Raw genomic sequence first — 26,734 nt, forward strand, 5'->3', positions numbered from 1 at the left:
ATGTTATAAATTGATTTGCATTTTAATGAGGGAAATAAGTATTTGACCCCCTCTCAATCAGAAAGATTTCTGGCTCCCAGGTGTCTTTTATACAAATAATGAGCTGAGATTAGGAGCACACTGTGGACACCTGTCCACAGAAGCAATCAATCAATCAGATTCCAAACTCTCCACCATGGCCAAGACCAAAGAGCTCTCCAAGGATGTCAGGGACAAGATTGTAGACCTACACAAGGCTAGAATGGGCTACAAGACCATCGCCAAGCAGCTTGGTGAGAAGGTGACAACAGTTGGTGCGATTATTCGCAAATGGAAGAAACACAAAAGAACTGTCAATCTCCCTCTGCCTGGGGCTCCATGCAAGATCTCACCTCGTGGAGTTGCAATGATCATGAGAACGGTAAGGAATCAGCCCAGAACTACATGGGAGGATCTTGTCAATGATCCCAAGGTAGCTTGGACCATAGTCACCAAGAAAACAATTGTTAACAGACTACGCCGTGAAGGACTGAAATCCTGCAGTGCCCGCAAGGTCCCCCTGCTCAAGAAAGCACATATACAGGCCCATCTGAAGTTTGCCAATGAACATCTGAATGATTCAGAGGAGAACTAGGTGAAAGTGTTGTGGTCAGATGAGACCAAAATCGAGCTCTTTGGCATCAACTCAACTCGCCGTGTTTGGAGGAGGAGGAATGCTGCCTATGACCCCAAGAACACCATCCCCACCGTCAAACATGGGAGGTGGAAACATTATACATTGGGGGTGTTTTTCTGCTAAGGGGACAGGACAACTTCACCGCATCAATGGGACGATGGACGGGGCCATGTACCGTCAAATCTTGGGTGAGAACCTCCTTCCCTCAGCCAGGGCATTGAAAATGTGTCGTGAATGGGTATTCCAGCATGACAATGACCCAAAACACACGGCCAAGGCAACAAAGGAGTGGCTCAAGAAGAAGCACATTAAGGTCCTGGAGTGGCCTAGCCAGTCTCCAGACCTTAATCCCACAGAAAATCTGTGGAGGGAGCTGAAGGTTCGAGTTGCCAAACGTCAGCCTCGAAACCTTAATGACTTGAAGAAGATCTGCAAAGAGGAGTGGGACAAAATCCCTCCTGAGATGTGTGCAAACCTGGTGGCCAACTACAAGAAACATCTGACCTCTGTGATTGCCAACAAGGGTTTTGCCACCAAGTACTAAATCATGTTTTGCAGAGGGGTCAAATACTTATTTCCCTCATTTAAAATGCAAATCAATTTATAACATTTTTGACATGCGTTTTTCTGGATTTTTTTGTTGTTATTCTGTCTCTCACTGTTCAAATAAATCTACCATTAAAATTATAGACTGATCATGTCTTTGTCAGTGGGCAAACGTACAAAATCAGCAGGGGATCAAATACTTTTTTCCCTCACTGTACTAATAAAGGAAATAGAAAGTCTAACAGAACAGATAATGGCAATAATAACTGTAACATAGAGGCTCAGAATAAATTAGAGGAAAAAGAAATGGAGAAACTTACTCAAGAAAGATCAAGTGTAATATATTATAAAAATAAAGCAAACTGGATGGAATATGGGGAAAAATGCACAGAATTCTTTTTTAATCTTCAACATAGGAATGCTACCAAAAATAACTTAATGAAACTGGTTACAATTGACGGAGTCACCCATGATTCACCAAATTAGGAGGAAACAAAGTACTTTAAGCATATGTTTTCTTTTCAGTCGCCTCCATCTCCTCTAACTGAAGCTACAGTGGGGAAAAAAAGTATTTAGTCAGCCACCAATTGTGCAAGTTCTCCCACTTAAAAAGATGAGAGAGGCCTGTAATTTTCATCATAGGTACACATCAACTATAACAGACAAAATGAGAAAGAAAAATCCAGAAAATCACATTGTAGGATTTTTAATGAATTTATTTGCAAATTATGGTGGAAAATAAGTATTTGGTCAATAACAAAAGTTTCTCAATACTTTTTTATATACCCTTTGTTGGCAATGACACAGGTCAAACGTTTTCTGTAAGTCTTCACAAGGTTTTCACACACTGTTGCTGGTATTTTGGCCCATTCCTCCATGCAGATCTCCTCTAGAGCAGTGATGTTTTGGGGCTGTCGCTGGGCAACACGGACTTTCAACTCCCTCCAAAGATTTTCTATGGGGTTGAGATCTGGAGACTGGCTAGGCCACTCCAGGACCTTGAAATGCTTCTTACGAAGCCACTCCTTCGTTGCCCGGGCGGTGTGTTTGGGATCATTGTCATGCTGAAAGACCCAGCCACGTTTCATATTCAATGCCTTTGCTGATGGAAGGAGGTTTTCACTCAAAATCTCACGATACATGGCCCCATTCATTCTTTCCTTTACACGGATCAGTCGTTCTGGTCCCTTTGCAGAAAAACAGCCCCAAAGCATGATGTTTCCACCCCCATGCTTCACAGTAGGTATGGTGTTCTTTGGATGCAACTCAGCATTCTTTGTCCTCCAAACACGTCAAGTTCTATTATGGTTTCATCTGACCATATGACATTCTCCCAATCCTCTTCTGGATCATCCAAATGCACTCTAGCAAACTTCAGACGGGCCTGGACATGTACTGGCTTAAGCAGGGGGACACGTTTGGCACTGCAGGATTTGAGTCCCTGGCGGCGTTGTGTGTTACTGATGGTAGGCTTTGTTACTTTGGTCCCAGCTCTCTGCAGGTCATTCACTAGGTCCCCCCGTGTGGTTCTGGGATTTTTGCTCACCGTTCTTGTGATCATTTTGACCCCACGGGGTGAGATCTTGCGTGGAGCCCCAGATCGAGGGAGATTATCAGTGGTCTTGTATGTCTTCCATTTCCTAATAATTGCTCCCACAGTTGATTTCTTCAAACCAAGCTTCTTACCTATTGCAGATTCAGTCTTCCCAGCCTGGTGCAGGTCTACAATTCTGTTTCTGGTGTCCTTTGACAGCTCTTTGGTCTTGGCCATAGTGGAGTTTGGAGTGTGACTGTTTGAGGTTGTGGACAGGTGTCTTTTATACTGATAACAAGTTCAAACAGGTGCCATTAATACAGGTAACGAGTGGAGGACAGAGGAGCCTCTTAAAGAAGAAGTTACAGGTCTGTGAGAGCCAGAAATCTTGCTTGTTTGTAGGTGACCAAATACTTATTTTCCACCATAATTTGCAAATAAATTCATTAAAAATCCTACAATGTGATTTTCTGGAGAGAAAAAATCTCTATTTGTCTGTCATAGTTGACGTGTACCTACGATGAAAATTACAGGCCTCATCTTTTTAAGTGGGAGAAGTTGCACAATTGGTGGCTGACTAAATACTTTTTTCCCCACTGTAATTGTAGATATTTGTTTTCTATTGATAATGTAAAATTAACAGCCATACAGAAAGACTCATGTGAAGGTGAAATTACAGAGGAGGAACTTTTGGATGCAATTAAAGACTTTAAGTCCGGGAAAACTCCAGGGTTGGATGGCATACCAGTCGAGGTATACCAAACCTGTTTTGATATACTAAGAGGACCGTTATTAGCATGTTTTAACCTCTCCTATGTAAATGGTAGATTATCTGACACTCAAAAAAGAAGGTCTGATCTATAAAGATCCAGTCCATTAAAAAAATTGGAGGCCCCTTACACTTCAGTGTTGTGAAGGAAAAATTCTAGCAAAATGTATAGCGCATAGAATTAAAAAGGTATTGTCGAATATTATTCATTCTAATCAGACAGGTTTTTTACATGGAAGATACATTGGAGATAATATAAGGCAAGTATTGGAAACAATAGAACACTATGGAGAATATGGGAAATCAGGCCTGCTATTCATAGCAGACTTCGAAAAGGCAGTTGATAAAGTATGACTGGGGTTTATATATAAATGCCTGGAGCATTTCAATTTTGGAGAATCTCTTATAAAATGGGTCAAAATCATGTATGGTAACCCTAGGTGTAAAATAGTAAATAATGGCTATTTCCCAGAAAGTTTTAAACTGTCAAGAGGAGTGAAACAAGGTTGTCCACTATCGGCATATCTATTTATTGTGGCCATCGAGATGTTAGCTATTAAAATCAGATCCAATAATAATATCAGAGGATTAGAAATCCAGGGCTTAAAAACAAAGGTGTCATTGTACGCTGATGATTAATGTTTTCTTTTAAATCCACAACTAGAATCCCTCCACAGCCTCATAAAGGATCTAGATACATTTTCTAACCTATCTGGATTACAACCAAACTATGACAATTGTACTATATTACGTATTGGATCACTAAAAAATAAAAATGTTACATTACCATGTAGTTTACCAATAAAATGGTCTGATGTGGATATACTCGGAATACATATCCCAAAGGAAATAAATGATCTCACTTCAATACATTTTAATAGAAAGTTAGCAAAAATAGATAAGATCTTGCTACCATGGAAAGGAAAATACCTGTCAATTTGTGGAAAAATCACCCTGATTAACTCTTTAGTATTATCCCAGTTTACCTATTTGCTTATGGTCTTGCCTACGACTAGCGAACAGTTTTTTAAATTATATGAGAAAAAAATATTCAATTTTATTTGGAACGGCAAGCCAGACAAAATTAAAAGGGCCTATTTATATAATGAATATGAATTCGGAGGACAGAAATTATTAAATATTAAAGCATCAGACCTATCACTAAAAGCGTCAGTCATACAAAAGTTACACTTAAATCCGAACTGGTCTCACCCAATGTTCAAGAATGGCCTTTTTCTCTTTATTCAGATTACAACCTCTCATTTTCAGTTATCTGAAAAGGAAATCATCTCCCAAATATCACTATTTCTAAAACAAGCCATAGAAAGTTGGTTGCAATTTCAATTTAATCCTCCAGAAACGACAGAACAAATAATGCAACAAATATTGTGGTTAAATTCAAATATACTAATTGACAAAAAAACTAAATTTTTTGACAGAATGTTTAAAAAAGGTATAATCTTTGTAAATGATATCATCGGTAGGACTGGTGGAGTTATGTCGCACATGCAGCTAACAAAAACATATGGAAATGTCTGCTCTACCCAAAATTACAACCAAATAATTGCAGCCTTACTGCAAAAGTGGAAGGGGGAGAAAGTAAGGAACTTGTCTGTCGGCCTTGCATTAAAGAACATAATTGGTTAAGGAAAACTGTGATAAATAAAAAAGTATATCAGTTTCACTTAAGGACCAAAGGATTGACAGCCGTCCCATATAAATTTCAAAATAGTTGGGAAGAGATTTTTGACATACCGATCCCATGGCATAGTGTTTATGAACTGACACGCAAAACGACACCGGATTCAAAAATTAGAATCTTTCAATTTAAATTATTATATAAAATTCTTGCTACCAATAGAATGTTATTTATATGGGGGATACAATCTTCCCAGCTCTGCAGATTTTGCTGCGAAGAGACAGAATCATTAGATCATTTGTTTTGGTTCTGTCCATTTGTAGCTTGGACACAGGTCCAGGAATGGCTAAAGGATTGCAATATTTACCTGGAGCTAACCTTGCAGATAGCATTACTGGGTGATCTGAAAAGTCATAGTCAATCGATCAATAATGTAGAAGCAATGAGAATAGAAAGGTTCAGAACTTTTGTAAAACATCACAGTACGGTTGAAATATATATGGCAAATAGAAATCCTATATGGATGGTGTTAAAAGATAGATGGGAGGTATTGAATGGAGTTGAAGGATGGGACTAATAACAAATAACAATAAATAATAACAAGATAACTAATAATGTAAGCATACTGTGTCCATAATAAGTATATAGGTTGTATGTTGGGAGCTTTTGGGAAAGAGCACAGTTAGAAAGATATGGCATATAGAAGCAAACCGGATGGACATCATGAAAATGATCGCAGAGGTTGAGAGTAGAAGTAGTTCAGGAGCAAAAACAAATAAAATAGAATTCTTGTGAAATTGAATGTGTCCATAAGGTGTAGATAGTAAGTATAGGCTGGAAGTAGAGGCCTGGGCATTGTTGTTCACTAATTTACCCCAAGTAGGGAAAGGATGTCGGGGTTTGAAAAGCAATAAAGGGGAGTATATATATATAAGAAATATGGGGGATTGGAAGTGATGCAGACAATTACATTGATGGAAGTTACAATCTATCTGCAATATTAAGCTGGTCTACCCCCCAAAAAAATAATAATAATAATAATAAGTAAACAAACAAACATTCAAAAATACCAAGTCCATGTTATGGCAAGAACAGCACAAATAAGCAAAGAGAAACGACAGTCCATCATTACTTTAAGACATGAAGGTCAGTCAGTCCGGAAAATGTCTTCAAGTGCAGTCACAAAAACCATCAAGCGCTATGATGAAACCTGCTCTCATGAGGACTGCCACAGGAATGGAAGACCCAGAGTTACCTCTGCTGCAGAGGATAAGTTCATTAGAGTTACCAGCCTCAGAAATTGCAGCCCAAATAAATGCTTCACGGAGTTCAAGTAACAGACGCATCTCAACATCAACTGTTCAGAGGAGATTGCGTGAATCAGGCCTTCATGGTGGAATTGCTGCAAAGAAACCACTACTAAAGGATACCAATAAGAAGATGAGACTTGCTTGGGCCAAGAAACACGAGCAATGGACATTAGACCGGTGGAAATCTGTCCTTTTGGTCTGATGATTCCACATTTTGAGATTTTTGGTTCCAACTGCCTTGTCTTTGTGAGATGCAGAGTAGGTGAACGGATGCTCTCCGCATGTGTGGTTCCCACCGTGAAGCATGGAGGAGGTGGTGGGATGGTGTGAGGGTGCTTTGCTGGTGACACTGTCTGTGATTTATTTAGAATTCAAGGCACACTTAACCAGCATGGCTACCACAGCATTCTGCAGCGATACGCCATCCCATCTGGTTTGCGCTTAGTGGGACTATCATTTTGTTTTTCAACAGGACAATAATCCAAAACACCTCCAGGCTGTGTAAGGGCTATTTGACCAATGAGAGTAATGGAGTGCTGTGTCAGATGACCTGGCCTCTGAAATCCCCCAACCTCAACTTAATTGAGATGGTTTGGGATGAGTTGGACCGCAGAGTGAAGGAAAAGCAGCCAACAAGTGCTCAGCATATGTGGGAACTCCTTCAAGACTGTTGGAAAAGCAATCCTCATGAAGCTGGTTGAGAGAATGCCAAGAGTGTGCAAAGCTGTCATCAAGGCTACTTTGAAGAATCTCAAATATATTTTGATTTAACACTTTTTTGGTTACTACATGATTCCATATGTGTTATTTCATAGTTTTGATGTCTTCACTACTATTCTACAATGTAGAAAATAGTAAAAATAAAGAAAAACCCTGGAATGAGTATGTGTTCTAAACCTTTTGACCAGTAGTGTATCTTTATTTTCTTATTTATTTATTTCACCTTTATTTAACCAGGTAAGCCAGTTGAGAACAAGTTCTCATTTACAACTGCGACCTGGCCAAGATAAAGTAAAGCAGTGCGATTAAAAACAACAACAGAGTTACATATGGGGTAAACAAAGTAAAAAAGACAACAAAATATATATACAGTGTGTGTGAATGTAGTAAGTTATGGAGGTAAGGCAATAAATAGGCATAGTGCAAAATAGTTACAATTTCGTATTAACACTGGAATGATAGATGTGCAAATGATGATGTGCAAATAGGGATACTGGGGTGCAAATTAGCAAAATAAATAACAATGCGGGGATGAGGTAGTTGGGTGGGCTAATTTCAGCATCTGACAACGTTTTGAGTTTAACTGTAGCCAATGTTTTATTCATCATAACAGGAAAATCAACACATTACAAGCTAATTATTTACAAGTATGGTGTTATAAAAATAGCTAACTTACAGTTGTTAATATGAAGAAATGAACTCGGTGCATTCTGTCGGTGGAATGTAGAACTTGATGGTGCTACGCACAAACAATGGGACTCTTTGGAAGGGGATCATATAAACATTGCCATATAAAAAAACAACAACTTTGAATGAGCTCTTCCCCTCTCCTCTCGGCCCTCAGGGTTTAGGAGGTGCCAGGACAGATTCATAAGAAGGTCAGGGAACAATTGTCAAGTTAAATGTCAAATCCCACAGATGCTCTAGGCCAATCGATACCTAGACAAGGCAGGGATGAGGATATGGGTCTGGGAAAAAGAGGTGAGGGGAGGGGTGTTTGAAAGGTTGGTGGGGGGGCGAGCCCAGGGGTCAACTGAGGAGCAAATGCATAGTCATGGGTTTAGGAGGTCAAGGGACTGGGAAATTGTAAATGTCAGCTTATACTTACCATTTAATGGAGATTGGTGGGGAGAGCTGTAAGGCAAGGTAGGGATATGATGTCTGGATATGAGATGAAAAAGGTCAGAGCTGTAAAGGAGAGGGAAAAGACTGTGAAAATAAATATTGATCTGTTTTTCTCGTTTCATCCGACGATATGGACTTGTTAAAAACAGGGAAACCATTTGTAGTGTAGTCAGACTTCATCACAATCAGTACATCAGTCCATTCCGCCCGCCTGAACATGATTCATGACATTTAATTGTTAGAATGGAGACATAGTAGTAATAATAATAGATTTGATTTGTATAGCGCTTTTCATTACAGCAAGAATCTCAACAACGCTCAAGTGCAGTGTATGACAGTGTATAACCTTGGAAAAAAGAAATTGATATTATATCAAGGATATTGAAATTCTTAACAAATGTACTGAAGAGAAATGGAAGAAATGAACTTGGCCTAGTTTGGCCATGGTGTATTGAGTTGATCCGATTTTTGAGTGTGACAAAAACACCAAAAACACATTTCAATACACATGGGTAACCTATATTGCACATTATATTATTTGCCCAAATATTAGAACATCAAGTCACAAGAAATAGAAAACTGATCCAACCAACACAATGTAATGTGTACAGTTATACAACACATCTACAAAGTCATTACATGTAGATGGAGCACGAGCACCATAGAAGTTACATGGTCATTCATTATGGCAGTTAGTGCGAACAGATGCTATGTTGTTGTGCAGGGTAATTCAGAAATCACTGAAAGCCATAAAATCAAAATTCTTGTAATTCTGTCTACTGCTCTGTAAAGGTATTGATCCATCTAGCTCTAGTTATTACCCCTGTCTCTCAGACAAAGTACAAACACATCTTCTCAATCACACCACAAAATAATAGTTATATTAGTTTGTTTTCCTGTTCAGCTTCAGCACACTGAGTAAACTTTAGAATTGAATAACACACTTTGATGTCATACAAACCCTGTTTTGTTTAGATATGCAGTCTGATGTTTGTATCGTTGTGGCTCTGTGACTTTTCCTTGTGATGTTTGTATAGGCAGCAGACACACACACACACACACCAAGGTCTTTACCTGCAATACTAATCCCTGCTATGCCGTTCCAGACCCCCGCCTGGCCGTGCTCAGTAGGCTCCTAACGATTGATTCCCCTTTGTCCCTGGAGCTGTTTCAGCTATTACAGTCTCTCTCCAGCCCCAGATAAACACACAGATAGACCACAACTCTCGCCCTGCTTTCTCCCCCTCTTTCCAGACAGTTTTTTTATGGGATGTGTGAATGACAATCTCTCCATCTCTCTCCCTTTTTCCTCTATCTTTCTCTCCTCTCTTTTTCTCCCCATTCCCCTCTCTCGCTCTCCCCCTCTCTCTGCAGAGAAACAGCTAACAGTGGGGAACTGTCTAGGTGTGCTGGCCATGGCTGAAGCTATGAGATGTACAGAGCTCCACAACATGGCCAAAGCCTTCGCGCTGCAGAACTTCCCTGAGGTAGGTGGATTTAATGGATGGATGAGTGAATTTTTAAACCTAAAAATAATCTACCACACTGTGTATCTGTGTGAAAGGTCTTTATCTGCAGTACTAATCCCTGCTATCCCGTCCCAGTCTACCGTAACACCTGCCACACATGATAAAAACAGTGCATGAACTCCAGGATTTTCATCCCAATCAAGTGTCAACCCTCTGTGCTCTAGGTGGCGGGGCAGGAGGAGATTCTGTGTGTGACTAAGGAGGACCTGGTGGCCTACCTGTCTAATGACAGCCTCACCACCAAGGCTGAGGAACTGGTCTACGAGACCGCCATCAAGTGGATCAAACAAGACCCCACCGCCAGAGTTCAGGTAAGGCGGGGCGGGGGGGGAGGAGAGGAGGGAGCTAGTGGTAACAAGGTAGGAGTGATTCAATTTTTACTGGTCCATTTTCACCATGTTCATTCAGCGTTTATGGGTACTGTATGGCCTGGTTTGATGTGGTAATGCCATATAGCCCTCTGATCTAACCTGGTTAATCAGGACTTAATGCTGTTCTGACAACACCATCTGTCTACAGTATCATCACACATACACACACACACCAACCATTACCCCATACAGTACGTCCTGGTTTCATTTTTGTGCTGATCATGTCTCATCTCTGTATCTGTTTTCTACACCAGAATCCCTCCTATCTGTGACTAGAGCTCCTAAAAGGAGAAATACATTAAAAAGCTAGTGCTGTGTAGAGACAGAGACTCCGTTATGCATGTCCCCAGCAGAGTCCTATCACCCTCTAGTCTATATTAAGTCTCGTTAAGCTATATTTAATATGCATCACCCACTTCCTCCTCTAGACACACTAACAAGCAGATACAGTACTCTTCTCCCTCTATCGTCCCATACCTACCGTCACAGTGCTCTGCCCTGCATCTGAAGAAATTAAACACCTGTAAAATCATGCAGACTGGTAGTTAGGTTTTAATAGTATGGTTCTCATAATGACGACATTGTCCGCGAGAGGGAATTAGCTTGCTGTCGGTTTAAATACACTGTGATACAGTATGAACATTCTGAGTGGGGGACACTGTTCTGGCAGCTTCCATTAATCTGCAGCTTTTTGAATTGGGGTCTTGGTCTGTGTTTCTAGGAAATGATAATGCAATGGAATCATGTCATATTCCTCAGATATGCATGGACAGAGGAGTGTCCACTATGTCACAATTTTACACATAAAACTGGTGGTCGATAAGTTTCAGGGTCAATACATCGACTAACTAACCTCCATGAATATGGAAGAAGATAACATGGATTGTAGAAGAGATCACCGCAGGATTCAGACCATTATGGATCCAATACTAAGGCTGCATCCCTAATGAAACCTTGTTCCCTATTTAGTGCATCCCATTCCCTGTTTAGTACTGTACTTTTGACCAGGACCCAAAGGGCTCTGGTCAACAGTTGTGCACTATATGGGGAATAGGGTGCTGCAGTGGAGTGCAGGCTAAAACACCATGAATAAAGCAGTCTTGACTGCTGTTTAACAATGGAGCTGAGATGAGTAACGTGTTAAAACAGTTCATTACTGGGAACGTCACTCAGTCAGAATAACGTCCTCTCATCAGATGGACTGGTGGTAGAAACTGCTTGGACGTTGTAATGGTCTCAGCTACTATAGACATTAGTCTTTGTATTTGCCAGATTCAATGCCAGTAGAAACTACTTCCATAAATTGAGTTGGTCTTTATAATGGTGCTTGCTACTATAGACATTAATGTCTGTGTTGGCCATAGAAAGGCAGTTCTTAGAGGCAGTTTAGGCTAAATTATCAAATAAGTGTTTTGACTGAAACTTTCTCTCAGGCCTTGACGTTTCACATTATAAAATCATTGTAAAGCTCTGCCTTCTACAGAGAGGGTTTTTAGAAGGATGTCTTTTCTAAAGTGCTGGATGAAAGACCTACTGTCCAAACAGCAGTCAAGACATTACAAGGCGATGCAGATAATGGGGAAATACACAGGATGTAAGTGAACTGTGTGCAGCAAACGCACTGCACAAAATTGAGTGTGAGTCCTTAACAAGGTTAGAGTGTTGGGGTAGTTTCACACACACAATGACTTCTGTTCTAGTGAGGATGAAAGTCAGTCAGAAAGGCTTGGACCAATCACTTCCGTTTAGCTCAGCGCAGTTCAGCAGTAATCTCACAGCCTATTGGACAGGAGAGAACAGTGAATCAGACCTTGGCAGGGAAACAAGGTGAAATGGGAATGGGACAGACCATTTCACCTGCCATCCACTCTTCCTCCTTTCCTCCTTCCTTCTGTGCCACCTTGTCACAAAGTCCCAGATAAAACTAATCCCTTATAGCAGTCAGCAGTTTCTCAAATGGAGGGTCGGGACCCACTGGTGAGTCACTGCTCATTCCTTTTTGTGGCTGATACCGTTTGGGTCACAGCTTTAGACTTGGGTCTTTGGTTTTGTTTACTCACAAGAACACACTCCCGAAGGTGCGATTTAGAGAGACGGAGGAAGAGATACAGTGAGCGGCGAGGGCAGAGGGGGGTCCCTGTGTTCAGATATTAACTCTCTGCTGTATGTCTTGACATTATAGGAGTGGAGCTGTGATGGAGCTCAGGGCCAGTCTCAAGTCTAGGGGCCATGTGTGACAGACACACTGAGACTAATGACGCTAGAGAGAGGGAGGGGACCCCAGTCTAGAGAGCGAGTGGTTGAGTTGACACGCTCTGCTCACCACGAGCTCATTTTCACTTACCCTTTCTCCCTCCCTCCACACCTCCCTCCGTCCTGCCATTTGGAAAAGGAGAGTAGTGGAAATCGCTCCCCCTGAACCTGTGAAATGTTTTAATGGTACGTCAGGAACGATTGTCACAGGGCTGACACACTCTGAGAGGAAGGGGGGGGGGGAATACAACTGCTGGGGGCTGTGTGTGTGCGTGCATAACACAGCACTGGCAAGTTGGCGGTGGCTGAATAAATAATATGCAATTTCTTTCTGTTATGTTGTCTCAAACATCCGCTAGAATAAATACCGGAGCTCGACATCACTTGGAGACACATGGAGATAGCGTTAATTATGGGTTTGTGGAAGACTCACAAGGTTAAGAATAGAAAGACAAACACAGACACACACACAATAGAAAGATTAGGAATAGAAAGACACACAGAAAGGAAAATAGAGTTTAAATGAGTTCAGGAGGCTGTGAATCAGAAAGATATGAATCTTCTACTGATCATAGCGCCCAGCTAAATAGTCTCTTTCATGCTAGACTCACTGCTGAAATACCTAGACCATGGATCATCAACTAGATTCAGCCGGGGGCCGTTTTTTTCTTTTTTCTTAAGCGGATGGTTGGGGGCCCCGGAACATAATTACAAATCCTTTGTAGACTGCAAATTGACCGCAAGAAGCCCAAACAGATATGTTTAACCAAACATAATCATTTCAAACCTTACTTACATTTGTATACGATCACGTCTCTATTATACGTGAGAATACTTGGGAACAGATTTCTTAAATTAAAATCACTTGGAGCTGATTTCCTGGTGTTTTTACAGTCTTATGTCCAACAATGAACATGCCCCAATTTCTTTAATTATTATAATTTTTTTGCTCAGAAAACTTGGTGGGCATTACATTACATGGACTATGGGTCTGAGCTGCTAGTATGGTGTTAGTGGCTAAAATATGCTGTTTAAACGTTGTCCTGTTCATTCCCCACCTTACATAAAAGGTGGGTGGGAGAAGAGTGGTGTCCCTTAGCTCAGGGTGCTTTCATACGAAATTGGTTTGGAGCGTAATTTTTTCGCGTTTCCCCCCAATTTCCCCCTTTCCGTTAGTTTGGACTGATGTAAAACACTGTCCACATTCGGGAGCACACTAAACAAGACCAAAGTGAAAGTAATATGAAGTTTGGGACAAGTTATGCTTCTTGATAATCATAGATGGATTTAACATGAGCATTTTTCTTCAATAAACAAATTATTTGCATGAATATGTGGCTTTATTTAGGCATTTTAGTTCGTGAAACTAACTGGAACAAATGAAAAAAATTAGAATGTAACAAATCAAACTGATTCGAACTATAGCTCAGAACTATGTGTGAAAACGCCCTTAGTGAAGCTGTTGACAGTGAGAGACTGTAACCCACAGAGGCATTGTAGTACAAACCAAATACACATCCTACCAATTATACCTACTACCCCCTCTCCCTGCCAAGACCTCTATAGGCCCTTTGTGTGTGTGTGTGTGTGTGTGTGGACCTGAATAGCCCCTCCATTATGCTCTAATAGAACATATTTCATGGGGATCCTATCTCACCTGGTAGAACAGGCTGACAAAGGAAGGTGATTAATTGGCTCTTTGAGGAGAGGGAGAGGTGGGGGGGGGGGGGGGGAGAGGGCTAGAAAGAGAAAGAAAAAGAGGGGTGGGCAGCCTGTGATGTTTAAAAGGACATTTAATGGTGGATTTAGTAGATAAAAAGAGCCTGTCGTTCACTTCGCTATGGAAAAAGACCTCAGAGTTCACGCTTCAAAAAATAACAATGGACATCTGACGTTTGCCATTTCAGAACCCGCTAATTGTAAAGTATTTCAAATGAATGGAAAAATTAGATTTTATGGTAATACTTTTATAGTGCCTTTCTCTTAGTGAAGGTCTTTCAAATGTGTTAAAGCAGGTATAGAGAAGAAATGGAAAGAGTAGTAGTTATCATGTATCCAGAGCAAAATAAAATAATGCAGGTTTTCAAGTGGGACTGAAGTGTGCACTTGTCTGTTGTAGTGGACTATACTTGATACAGAAATCAATATTATACCTCTATTGAAATCAGTGAACTGAAGAAACCTCGTTGTCCTCATCTGCTTTCTATGATACTGCATTTTATATAAACATTGGAGCACAAAAGACTGTCCTTCACCACAAAAGAAGTGTGTACACAGACTGTCTTTGCTGTGTAGCAACTGTAGTGCATACGATAATATTGTGTTTAGGGTTGTGACGGTCATGGAATTTTGGATGACTGTAATTGGCCAGCCAAATGACTGCGGTCTCTGTAATAAACGTTGAATAGCAATAAAACATTTAATATATTTTTTAGATGCACATCTTTTTTTCACCTTTATTTAACCAGGTAAGCCAGTTGAGAACAAGTTCTCATTTACAACTGCGACCTGGCCAAGATGAAGCAAAGCAGTGCGATTAAAAACAACAACACAGAGTTACATATGGGGTAAAACAAAACATAAAGTCAAAAATACCACAGAAAATATATACAGTGTGTGCAAATGTAGCAAGTTATGGAGGTAAGGCAATAAATAGGCCGTAGTGCAAAATAATTACAATTAGTATTAACACTGGAATGATAGATGTGCAAGAGATGTGCAAATAGAGATACTGGGGTGCAAATTAGCAAAATAAATAACAATATGGGGATGAGGTAGTTGAGTGGCTAATTTCAGAAGGGCTGTGTACAGGTGCAGTGATCGGTAAGGTGCTCTGACAACTGATGCTTAATGTTAGTGAGGGAGATAAGAGTCTCCAGCTTCAGAGATTTTTGCAGTTCATTCCAGTCATTGGCAGCAGAGAACTGGATGGAATGGCGGCCAAAAGAGGTGTTGGCTTTGGGGATGACCAGTGAGATATACCTGCTGGAGCACATACTATGGGTGGGTGTTGCTATGGTGACCAATGAGCTAAGATGAGGCGGAGATTTGCCTAGCAGTGATTTATAGATGGCCTGGAGCCAGTGGATTTGGCGACGAATATGTAGTGAGGACCAGCCAACAAGAGCGTACAGGTCACAGTGGTGGGTAGTATATGGGGCTTTGGTGACAAAACGGATGGCACTGTGATAGACTACATCCAATTTGCTGAGTAGAGTGTTGGAAGCTATTTTGTAAATGACATCGCCGAAGTCAAGGATCGGTAGGATAGTCAGTTTTACGGGGGCATGTTTGGCAGCATGAGTGAAGGAGGCTTTGTTGCGAAATAGGAAGCCGATTCTAGATTTAACTTTGGATTGGAGATGCTTAATGTGAGTCTGGAAGGAGAGTTTACAGTCTAACCAGACACCTAGGTATTTGTAGTTGTCCACATACTCTAGGTCAGACCCTCCGAGAGTAGTGATTCTAGTCGGGCGGGCAGGTGCAAGCAGCATTCGATTGAAGAGCATGCATTTAGTTTTACTAGTGTTTAAGATCAGTTGGAGGCTACGGAAGGAGTGTTGTATGGCATTGAAGCTCGTTTGGAGGTTTGTTAACACAGTGTCCAATGAAGGGCCAGATGTATACAAAATGGTGTCGTCTGCGTAGAGGTGGATCTGAGAGTCACCAGCAGCAAGAGCAACATCATTGATACACACGGAGAAAAGAGTCGGCCCAAGAATTGAACCCTGTGGCACCCCCATAGAGACTGCCATAGGTCCAGACAACAGGCCCTCCGATTTGACACATTGAACTCTATCTGAGAAGTAGTTGGTGAACCAAGCGAGGCAGTCATTTGAGAAACCAAGGCTATTTAGTCTGCCTATAAGAATGCAGTGGTTGACAGAGTCGAAAGCCTTGGCCAGGTCGATGAAGACAGCTGCACAGTACTGTCTATTATCGATCGCGGTTATAATATTGTTTAGGACCTTGAGCGTGGCTGAGGTGCACCCATGACCAGCTCAGAAACTGGATTGCATAGTGGAGAAGGTATGGTGGGATTCGAAATGGTCGGTGATCTGTTTGTTAACTTGGCTTTCAAAAACCTTCGAAAGGCAGGGCAGGATTCGATATAGGTCTGTAACAGTTTGGATCTAGAATGTCACCCCCTTTGAAGAGGGGGATGACCGCAGCAGCTTTCCAATCTCTGGGGATCTCTCTCCTTCGCTCCTGACTGCATGTGCTACAAAGGGTACACTCGCAATGGCCGCCAGTCCATAGAATTGACATCCTGATTCAATGGACTGGCGGCCATTGCGAGTGTACCCTTAGGCGCAAAGCAGGAAGTAAAAGCAGGAAGTGTACACATGATTTGTTCATTCAACTCAACTGACCTTAAACAAAAATGCATTCCATTGCATGAGCCACATCAGTTAACATCATTTGAATGAACATTCTTCATTGCCATGTAAATTATTGCATCACAATACCAGGCAGCCATTGTGAGTGTACCAATGAGTTTACCAGTCAAATTGCCAGGGTTAGAGTTTCCAAGTCTGTTCTATTCATTATATTTCTATATGGGCTGCTGCATTGTGGGGGGCGTTGCCTAGGCAAACAAAGACCCGTTTGCTAGTTTCTTGTTTCAGCAACAGTTTCATCACGTTAAGAGTCCATGTTACCTCAGAAACGGACTCAACTGCACGAATGCCCAGCTGTCCCGTATTCAGTCAGCTGTTAATAAAAAATATAATAATATATACACTACCGGTCAAAAGTTTTAGAACCCCTACTCATTCAAGGGTTTTTCTTTATTTCTACTATTTTCTACATTGTACAATAATAGTGATGACATCAAAACTATGAAATAACACATATGGAGTCATGTAGTCACCAAAAAAGTGTTCAACAAATCAAAATGTATTTTATATTTGAGGTTCTTCAAATAGCCACCATTTGCCTTGATGACAGCTTTGTACACTCTTGGCATTCTCTCAACCAGCATTTCAATTAACAGGTGTGCCTTGCTAAAAGTTGAGTTCTGGAATGTATTTTCTTAATGCATTTGAGGCAATCAGTTGTTGTGACAAGGTATACAGAAGATAGCCCTATTTTGGTAAAAGACCAAGTCCATATGAACAGCTCAAATAAGCAAAGAGAAACAACAGTCCATCATTACTTGAAGACATGAAAGTCAGTCAATACGGAACATTTCAAGAACTTTGAAATGTAAATAGTCCGGGTGGCCATTTGATTAATTGTTCAGCAGTCTTATGGCTTGGGGTAGAAGCTGTTAAGGAGCCTTTTGGACCTATACTTGGCGCTCCGGTATCGCTTGCCGTGCGGTAGCAGAGAGAACAGTCTGACTTGGGTGACTGCAGTCTTCAACAATTTTTTGGGCCTTCTTCTGACACCGCCTAGTATATAGGTCCTGGATGGCAGGAAGCTTGGTCCCAGTGTTGTATTGGGCCATACGCACTACCCTCTGTTGCGCCTTACGTCGGATGCCGAGCAGTTGCCATACCAGGCGGTGATGCAACCGGTCAGGATGCTCTCGATGGTGTAGCTGTATTATTTTATTGAGGATCTGGAGACCCATGCCAAATCATTTCAGGCTCCTGAGGTGGAAAAGGTGTTTTCGTGCCCTCTTCATGACTGTCTTGGTGTGTTTGGACCAGGATAGTTTGTTGGTGATGTGGACATCAAGGAACTTGAACCTCTCGACCCGCTCCACAACAGCCCCGTCGATGTTAATGGGGGCCTATTCGGCCCTCCTTGCTCACATTGAGGGAGAGGTTGTTGTCCTGGCACCACACTGCAAGGTCTCTGACCTCCTCCCCATAGGCTGTCTCATCGTTGTCGGTGATCAGGCCTACCATTTACATCATTTAGCAGATCTTCCACTGTTATCGTCAGGAAACTTAGTGATTGTGTTGGAGTCGTGCTTGGCCACGCAGTCATAGGTGAACAGGGAGTACAGGAGGGGACTAAGCACGCACCCTTGAGGGGCCCCGGTGTTGAGGATCAGGGTGGCAGATGTGTTGTTTCCTTCCCTAACCACCTGGGGGCGGTCCGTCAGGAAGTCCAGGATCCAGTTGCAGAGGGCGGTGTTTAGTCCCAGGGTCCTTAGCTTAGTGATGAGCTTTGAGGGCACTATGGTGTTGAACGCTGAGCTGTAGTCAATGAACAGCATTCTCACATAGGTGTTGCTTTTGTCCAGGTGGGAAAGGGCGGTGTGGAGTGCGATTGAGATTATGTCATCTCTGAATCTGTTGGGGCGGTATGCGAATTGGAGTGGGTCTAGGGTTTCCGTGATGATGGTGTTGTGAGCCATGACCAGCCTTTCAAAGCACTTCATGGCTACAGACGTGAGTGCTACGGGGCGGTAGTCATTTCGGCAGGTTACCTTTGCATTCATGGGCAAAATATCAGTGAAGACACTTGACAGTTGGTCCACGCATGCTCTGAGTACACGCCCTGGTAATCCGTCTGGTCCCGCGGCCTTGTGAATGTTGACCTGTTTAAATGTCTTGATCACATCGGCTACGGAAAGCGTGATCACACAGTTGTCCGGAACAGCTGGTGCTCTCATGCGTGCTTCAGTGTTGCTTGCCTCGAAGCGAGCATTAAAGGCATTTAGCTCATCTGGTAGGCTGGCGTCACTTGGCAGCTCGCAGCTGTGTTTCCCTTTGTAGTCCGTAATAGTTTGCAAGCCCTGCCGTGTGTGCGTCTGATACCTCTAAGTGGGAGATTGGGAGAAAATGAAAGGTTGTGCCTTCCTTCTTTCATGTGTGCGTAGGTTTATACATGCCCGTTTCATATGTGCTCCTGTGTTTGCTTTGGCACATGAGAGATGGAGAGGGCTAAAGAGAGAGAGAGGGAGGGAGGGAGAGCGAGGCATGGAGAAACAGTTATCTTCTGTCAGGTGTGTAGGTGGATCATTCTCTGCTGCCTGTCATTAGTGCTCGCGTTCATGCATGTCGTTCACAGGGGTCACCTCTCACTCACACTCACACTCACACTCACACTCACACACACACACACACACACACACACACACACACACACACACACACACACACACACACACACACACACACACACACACACACACAGCAGGTCCATAGCCACTAGCTGTGATCTGAGTCACTTAGATGATTGAATACAACTCCGTCACACACACACATCACTCTGCACTTAGGCACTGTACTCCGCCAAAAACATGTTATATAATCAAATCAAATGTAAAAAATGTACATGTGCCGAATACAACAGGTGTAGACCTTACCGTGAAATGCTTACTTATAAGCCCTTAACCAACAATGCAGTTTTAAGAAAATAGAGTTAAGAAAATATTTACTAAATAAAGTAAAACAAATACAATAAAATAACACAAAAAAACAATAATGAGGCTATATACAGGGGGTACAGGTTAGTCAAGGTAATTTGTACATGTAGGTAGGGGTGAAGTGACTGCATAGATACTAGAGAAGCTAAATGGGCTACAGCCTAGTTACCCAGACTCCTGTTCTTTACTTTTCTTTCTTTACACAGTAAAGACCAGTGGTTTATAATGAGTCTTGTGTGTTTTCTATTTGCCACTGTGGTGGTGTTGTTGGAGACAGACATGAAAGTAGTTGTCTGTGACTGGTAGCACAGTCTGTGTGATGAACTCTCATATTTGGGTTTGTTTATTCGTTGCTAATCTAACAGTTATTTGAGGCTTCCAGGAGTTCTATCGCGTCACTGCTGTAGAATATTTTGTCTGGTCTCTTTCCTCTCGCCCATCCTCCTCCCCTTTATCTCCCCCACAGCTCACCCATCTCTTCTCTCTCTCCTGCAGCATGTATCAGAGTTGTTAGCGGTGGTGCGTCTTCCCTTCATCCACCCGTCTTACCTGCTGAACGTTGTGGACAACGAGGACTTAATAAAGACGTCGGAGGCGTGTCGCGACCTGGTCAATGAGGCCAAGAGATATCACATGTTACCTCACGCCAGACAGGAGATGCAGACTCCTAGGACACGACCACGGCTATCTGCAGGTAGGTGTACACACACACACACATTTTAAATACTTTATTTGAATCCACAAATCGCATTAGTCGAAGGAATCAAACATTTCATAGGTCATGGATATATGGTTACAGAAAGCACCTTCTCCATACAGCACGGCTGCTGCTTGACAGCTGACACGGAGCAGTACCTTGCTAGCTGCTTTGCCTTTGTCCTATGAAGGCCTGCAATCTGAAGGACACATACTGTCAGTATGTATATGGCCGAGACTCCCAAATATCAGCAATCACATGTTTGCACTGATAACCAAGGCTGTTCAGGCGTGACACGAGGGGCTGGTATTTCAGCAACTTGTCAGAAAAGGCCTGCTCCATGTAGGAGTCAAAAGAGCAACCCACTTCCAAAATGAGCACCTCCCTCTGGCCTCTCCCACATCAATATCTGGCAGATTTGGTGTTAGGGATGGGCGATAAATAACCGTATTTATTAAAATAAGGTATACTGCCCAGCCCTATTTGGTATACAAGAAAACATCAAACCAGCCGCCTCTGACGAGAATGCTTGTGAATATGCACTGATGGTGGTACTGTCTCAGGTCGAAGAGGCGGTCATGTCGGTCATGTCTAACTATGTATAAGTCCTTGCATGAACGGCAACCATTAACAATGTGAATCAGACTCGATTACATGTACCTCTCACACACAAACACAGGCTGTCACATGACATGCAATGGAGAAGGAGCAATAAAGAGCAACTGATTTGGGCCAAAGGAAGAAAGAGAGAAGAAATCAATGACATTTACATTAGATGAAATACTTTGGATAGCATAAAAATATATACAAAAATTGGTTTTCCAGTGATATCGAAATCAAACAAAGGAAGAGTTTGGGTTGTGTGCGAGCCAAGCACAGACCGTGTTACTATGAAAGCTTTGGATGGCTAACCATAAGTGTCCCTGAGGTTTCTGGGCTGAGGAACTCGGGGTGCTTCTACAGTAGGCCCACTACCTAAACATCTCCTAGGGCATTCTTAACACCAACTGCTTTCAGAACAGAACAGTCCAACATTTCTCTTATTCCAGCCAGCCAACTATTCACTTCACTTCCAACCAGTAATTCACTCTCCAACCATTCAGGCAGTCCCATTCAGTTTGTTTACATCATTAAATCATATATTTATGGAAATAAGTAGCCCTGGACGGACGAAAATTAAATTGCTTTTGGCCGTTCGATTTTCCTGTCGTTCTGCCACGTCTCTTTTTGGTCCCCCCTCAATAAAGAGCTGTCTAATTACTGTGTGTGTGTGCCTGTGTGGGTGAGTGAGTGTGCCTGTGTGAAACTTATTAGAGCTTAACACCAACACAAGGCATAACACATTTTCTGCTTGGTAGAGTTAAGGTAATTGCTAAACAAATGTCACTTTCTGGTGTGGACAGTTTACAAGCCTGCCTGCTCCATTCTGCTCAAGGTGTGCGCACACATTCTCTCTCATCGGTAAACAGAAAGTAAATGGTGGTAGTTTAATGGTTTGTATGTTTAATTGCAGAGTGATGTTTACTACTTTTCATTGGCTAGTGGTTTTCATCTCAGACAAAAAAAAAAACCTCTCTCTTTCACTCTCTCATCTGAGGTCAGAACTGTCTCCAAGAATGCGTCCCAAATGGTTCCCTTTTCCATACGGGCCCTGGTGAAAAGTATAAGGAATGGGGTGCCATTCGGGACATAGCCCAGAAAGTAGGGTTCTAGTCAGGCTTGCCCCCTGGTTAGTGTGTGATTGAGTATGGTGTTTGGCTGGCCATCTGGCCATCTGTCTGACTGGGTCTGAGATGCACAGCAGGGCCAGGTCAGATCGACAGGGAGGCTGGGAGAGGCTGCCCTCGAGATAAAGGTCACTTACTCCTAATGGTGAGGAGGAGGGAGAGGCTGCCCTCTAGATCAGGTTTTCCCAAACTCTGTCCTGCAAGTTTTGGTTTTTGCATAACTGATTCAAATAACCAACTCATCAAGCTTTGATTATTTGAATCAGCTGTGTAGTGCTAGGGCAAAAACCAAAACGTGCACCCAGGGAGAGGCCACAGGACCGAGTTTGGGAAACCCTGCTCTAGATAAAGATCACTTACCGCTAATGGTGAACAGGAGGAGGAGGAAGAGATGGTGGATGGGGAAAGAGATGGAGGGAGAGAAGGAGATGAGGGTGGATGAGAGAGAAATAAAACAAATGTATAAGAATTGAGGGAATGCGGTGTCAGAGCTAATGCACAGGGTGGGTGTAAATGTGAGCACATGTATAGACGAGGCACCACCTGAGCTGGGAAGATAAGTCTCAAGCGGAAAAAGAAAGGGAAACGGCGTGATGTCATCCGTGAAACCCCCCCCCTTGTTGAGCGCACTCAATCTCTGTGTGTGTGTGTGTAAGAGTCCGTAGACCTATCTCCCTGCCAGCTGTCTCTGGTGTCACAGCAGGAGACCACCACCTACTCTCCCTCATCCCCCTTTCCACCTCCTCCATATCCTCCTCTACTTCCCCTCTTTTACGTCACCACCTCCTGATCCCTTTTCCCTTCCTCATTTTCCTCCTCTACCTTTTCCTCTTCAACCACTTCTTCAGCCTCCTTCCATCTCCTCCTCCTGTTCCTCTCTCGGACACACCAGGTCACGTCACTGTCTGATCCACCTGCTAAAGAAGCTTGATATAACCTCTGCTGTATAAGATGGCTCTGTGTGCTTATGGGAGCGTGTTTAGTACAGTGTTGACTCTCATAATGACCCATTCACACATCACTCAGGTGACTCTCCACTGCTAATTGGAGACTGTATATGCATGTTATCTTTCATTAGGTATTCTGAGGAACTGAGGGATTACGTTGTGAATTACATCAGAAGCTAGTGCTGTGCTGAAAGTTTGTTGGGTGGATTGTGTTACACACACACACGTCAGGCCCCTTCCTCACAGCAGTGCTCAGTGTAGCCCCAGTAAGGAGCCAGGTCAAACTGTTAACTTAGCTCAGCCAAGTGTACTAGCACAAATGAACTGCAATGACACACACTACACACCGCAGTTCTTGGGTCAAGCTATATGCTCATTATCTACACACACCACAGCGATGCCCTACCACACACAGACAGATATACAGGTTAGAGCAGGAGGGAGGTCTGAAATATGAATCTTACCTCTGTGACCATTTGCACTGATTAAGTTCATGTGCTGCAAGCCCAGCATTTACACAAGAAATGATGAATCCCACACAGACACAGCACCAGCGAGAGAGCCCTCAAACCGCATAGCAGCAGGCCTGAAGGGGGTCAAGGTTTAGACTCACGTTGCTCCAGTCATGGGTTTGGTGTGCCTTATGGTGTGTTTGGTTGGAGAGGCCAGCGGCTGCTTTGAACTGTAGTAGACCTCCAGATGAGCCTGATGAATCAGTAGTCAAATACAGGCATCTTCAAATGTACCAACACACTCACTGGGAGATTTAGCTAAAGGGTATTCTGAGGAAATTTTTGCTAAAGCGTCAATATAAACCAGGGATGGCCAACCCTCCGCCTGGAAAGAGATTTAGCTAAAGGATAAATATAAACCAGGGATGGCCAACCCTCCGCCTGGAAAGAGATTTAGCTAAAGGGTAAATATAAACCAGGGATGGCCAACCGTCCGCCTGGAAAGAGATTTAGCTAAAGGGTAAATATAAACTAGGGATGGCCAACCGTCCGCCTGGAAAGAGATTTAGCTAAAGGATAAATATAAACCAGGGATGGCCAACCCTCCGCCTGGAAAGAGATTTAGCTAAAGGGTAAATATAAACCAGGGATGGCCAACCCTCCGCCTGGAAAGAGATTTAGCTAAAGGGTAAATATAAACCAGGGATGGCCAACCCTCCGCCTGGATAGAGATTTAGCTAAAGGGTAAATATAAACCAGGGATGGCCAACCCTCCGCCTGGATAGAGATTTAGCTAAAGGGTAAATATAAACCAGGGATGGCCAACCCTCTACCTGGAAAGAGATTTAGCTAAAGGGTAAATATAAACCAGGGATGGCCAACCCTCCGCCTGGATAGAGATTTAGCTAAAGGGTAAATATAAACCAGGGATGGCCAACCCTCTACCTGGAAAGCTAATGGGTCTGCAGGCTTTTTATCAGCTGCTCATCAGGGCCTTTGGTTATGAGGTGTGTTGGAGCAGGGCTGGAGCAAAAGCCTGCTGACCCAGTAGCTCTCCAGGATGAGGATCACCTTATAACAGTAATAGTCATGAAGTAAAAAAACACTCAGTGGAGAGAGCAGCCTGCAGGCCCAGGGTAGTGGAGATATTGGGAAGACTATATGAAGGCTGAAACAAACACACTTGAAGTCCTACATTTGGAATGGTGACATCTTAATCAGACCTCTGGTTCACCTTGGCCCTTCGGAAGAGACATGAGGCACCACTGAGACAGAAATGAGAACCACACACACACACGCAGAGCAGATCATATGTCATATACTATTCAATCTGTCTATCGCCTTTTGTCTGAAGCACAGACCTAATTCGCACACTGACTTGACTAGAGCCCTGTTTCAGCCAATATAATGTATTCCTCTTTTTTTTTTTTGTCACCACCTCCACTCCAGCCATTCGCTTGGGAGATGGTACTTGAAATGTGTGATTTTGGAAGGCAATTATAGAGTTTGTTATTTTGGGTAGTTGCGTGTGTGTGGGTGGGCGTGTGTGTGTGTGTTAGTGTCCAGTGTGGGAGAAAAATTAACATAACATGTTTACCTGCTTTGTTTAATATTAATAGTTGACAATTATATACTGTTCTACTAATGCTGTGTTTTTGTAAAGGGATGGTTTCTACTCTAGCTCCCTGCAGCTAGTCTAGGCGTGTGGTCAAGGACATGGGTTTTACTCGAGATAGGGGTATCTGGAGCTGACAATTGATTTATGAATGGTTTGGTGATAAAACCTACAGCATGTATTCCATAGAATGAGTTGGTGTTTGTGTAATGTAAGGTACCAGGGAGAGATGGCTCGGGTATGGATAATGATGAGAGGAACCTTGTCTTCGGGGCCAAACTCTGGTTTCCATACAATAAGAACAGGCTTCATAGCAAATGCTTTCTGGCTGGTAGATGCTCCTTTTCTCATATCAAGTCTCACCTTTTGAATCTGCTGTTTGTCATGTAGACTGAGAGGGTGTATCGTGCTATAAAATATATGTGTATTGTCTGTATGTCAGAGCTATCAGCATCACACTTCAGAGTGTGTGGTCGACCAGCCTCACTTGCTACCTTATTAATACGTTTTGAATAAAGTAATATCCTGATTGGTGATTGACCTTGTCTCCTCATTGTTGATTAGAATTTCCACGACACAAGTGCCTGGTTTGAGTGATTATTCAGCCTGGTTTGTTTTAAAGAATCAATGTAGCGTGAGATTACTCTGTGTTACTCTAAAGAGGAATGCAGCATGGTCCGCACTGCTTGAGTATGGCTGAGTCTCTCTCACTCACACACTATGAAGTCGATGCTTGCGAAATGCCTTCATAATAATATCTCTCCCCTTGCAATGTGGAAAGATGTAGGAGAGCGTCGAATAGAAGATTGAGGTGGAGATGTTTGTTTCTTGGTCTTATTGGTGAAATGTTGAACAAATACAAAGTTTTCACATCATACATTACACTGGTAGTGTGACCTCTGGTCTAAATATGTGCAGTGAATATCAAACCCATGGCTGTTGGCATGACGACACAGCTTTCTGACCACTTACCAGAGGATCAAGTTAAGCCATGATGTTGCATGGAAGAGGAGGGGATACTGGCTGGCTGACTGACTTAGCTCAGTTTCTACCCAGAGCTAGATTATGCAGTGTGCACACCACACATACACACAGACCAAATCTGCACATGCAATGATTTTCACGTTAGCAGCCTGGATGAGTGTGATGAATATTGTATGAGGCTGAAGCTGTGGTAGTCTTAGGTAGGTCAAACGGTCACATTTGGCATGGACTGTGTGTGTGGACAGTGTGTGCATGCGTGTGTGCTGGCACAGTTCCTGCTAGTGCCGAGTCGCTGTCCCATTGTGACTGTCACTCAGAGCCTGGCTAGAGTCCCCGCACAGCAGGCCACACACACACTAATACACACAAACACACCCTGAGAATACCCTTAGAGCGCACACATTCACATTGACTCAACCACACACTACCTCATTCTTTGGCAGAATACTCTCACAGCAGGGGCCACACACACTCTGAGGCTCCTGGCCTCCCGATCCTCACCATACCAAATTACCCCCCTGGGAGAGAGCGCAT

The 26,734-nt window shown here is 42.8% G+C and overlaps 1 protein-coding gene across 3 annotated transcripts in view; it reads left to right on the forward strand.

Moving 5' to 3' along the window:
- Window positions 1-26,734, forward strand: part of klhl29 (kelch like family member 29) — a 134,561-nt gene that overhangs the window by 62,460 nt on the left and 45,367 nt on the right. For all 3 annotated transcript variants that reach the window (XM_084149510.1, XM_084149512.1, XM_084149511.1), the window contains 3 exons: window positions 9,673-9,785; window positions 9,992-10,138; window positions 20,274-20,472. In XM_084149510.1, coding sequence (XP_084005636.1) covers window positions 9,673-9,785; window positions 9,992-10,138; window positions 20,274-20,472 — 459 coding nt within the window. The remainder of the gene's footprint in view (window positions 1-9,672; window positions 9,786-9,991; window positions 10,139-20,273; window positions 20,473-26,734) is intronic.

This window comes from Coregonus lavaretus (genome assembly GCF_964263955.1).
Source record: "Coregonus lavaretus genome assembly, chromosome: 31".
NCBI classification, from domain to species: domain Eukaryota; kingdom Metazoa; phylum Chordata; class Actinopteri; order Salmoniformes; family Salmonidae; genus Coregonus; species Coregonus lavaretus.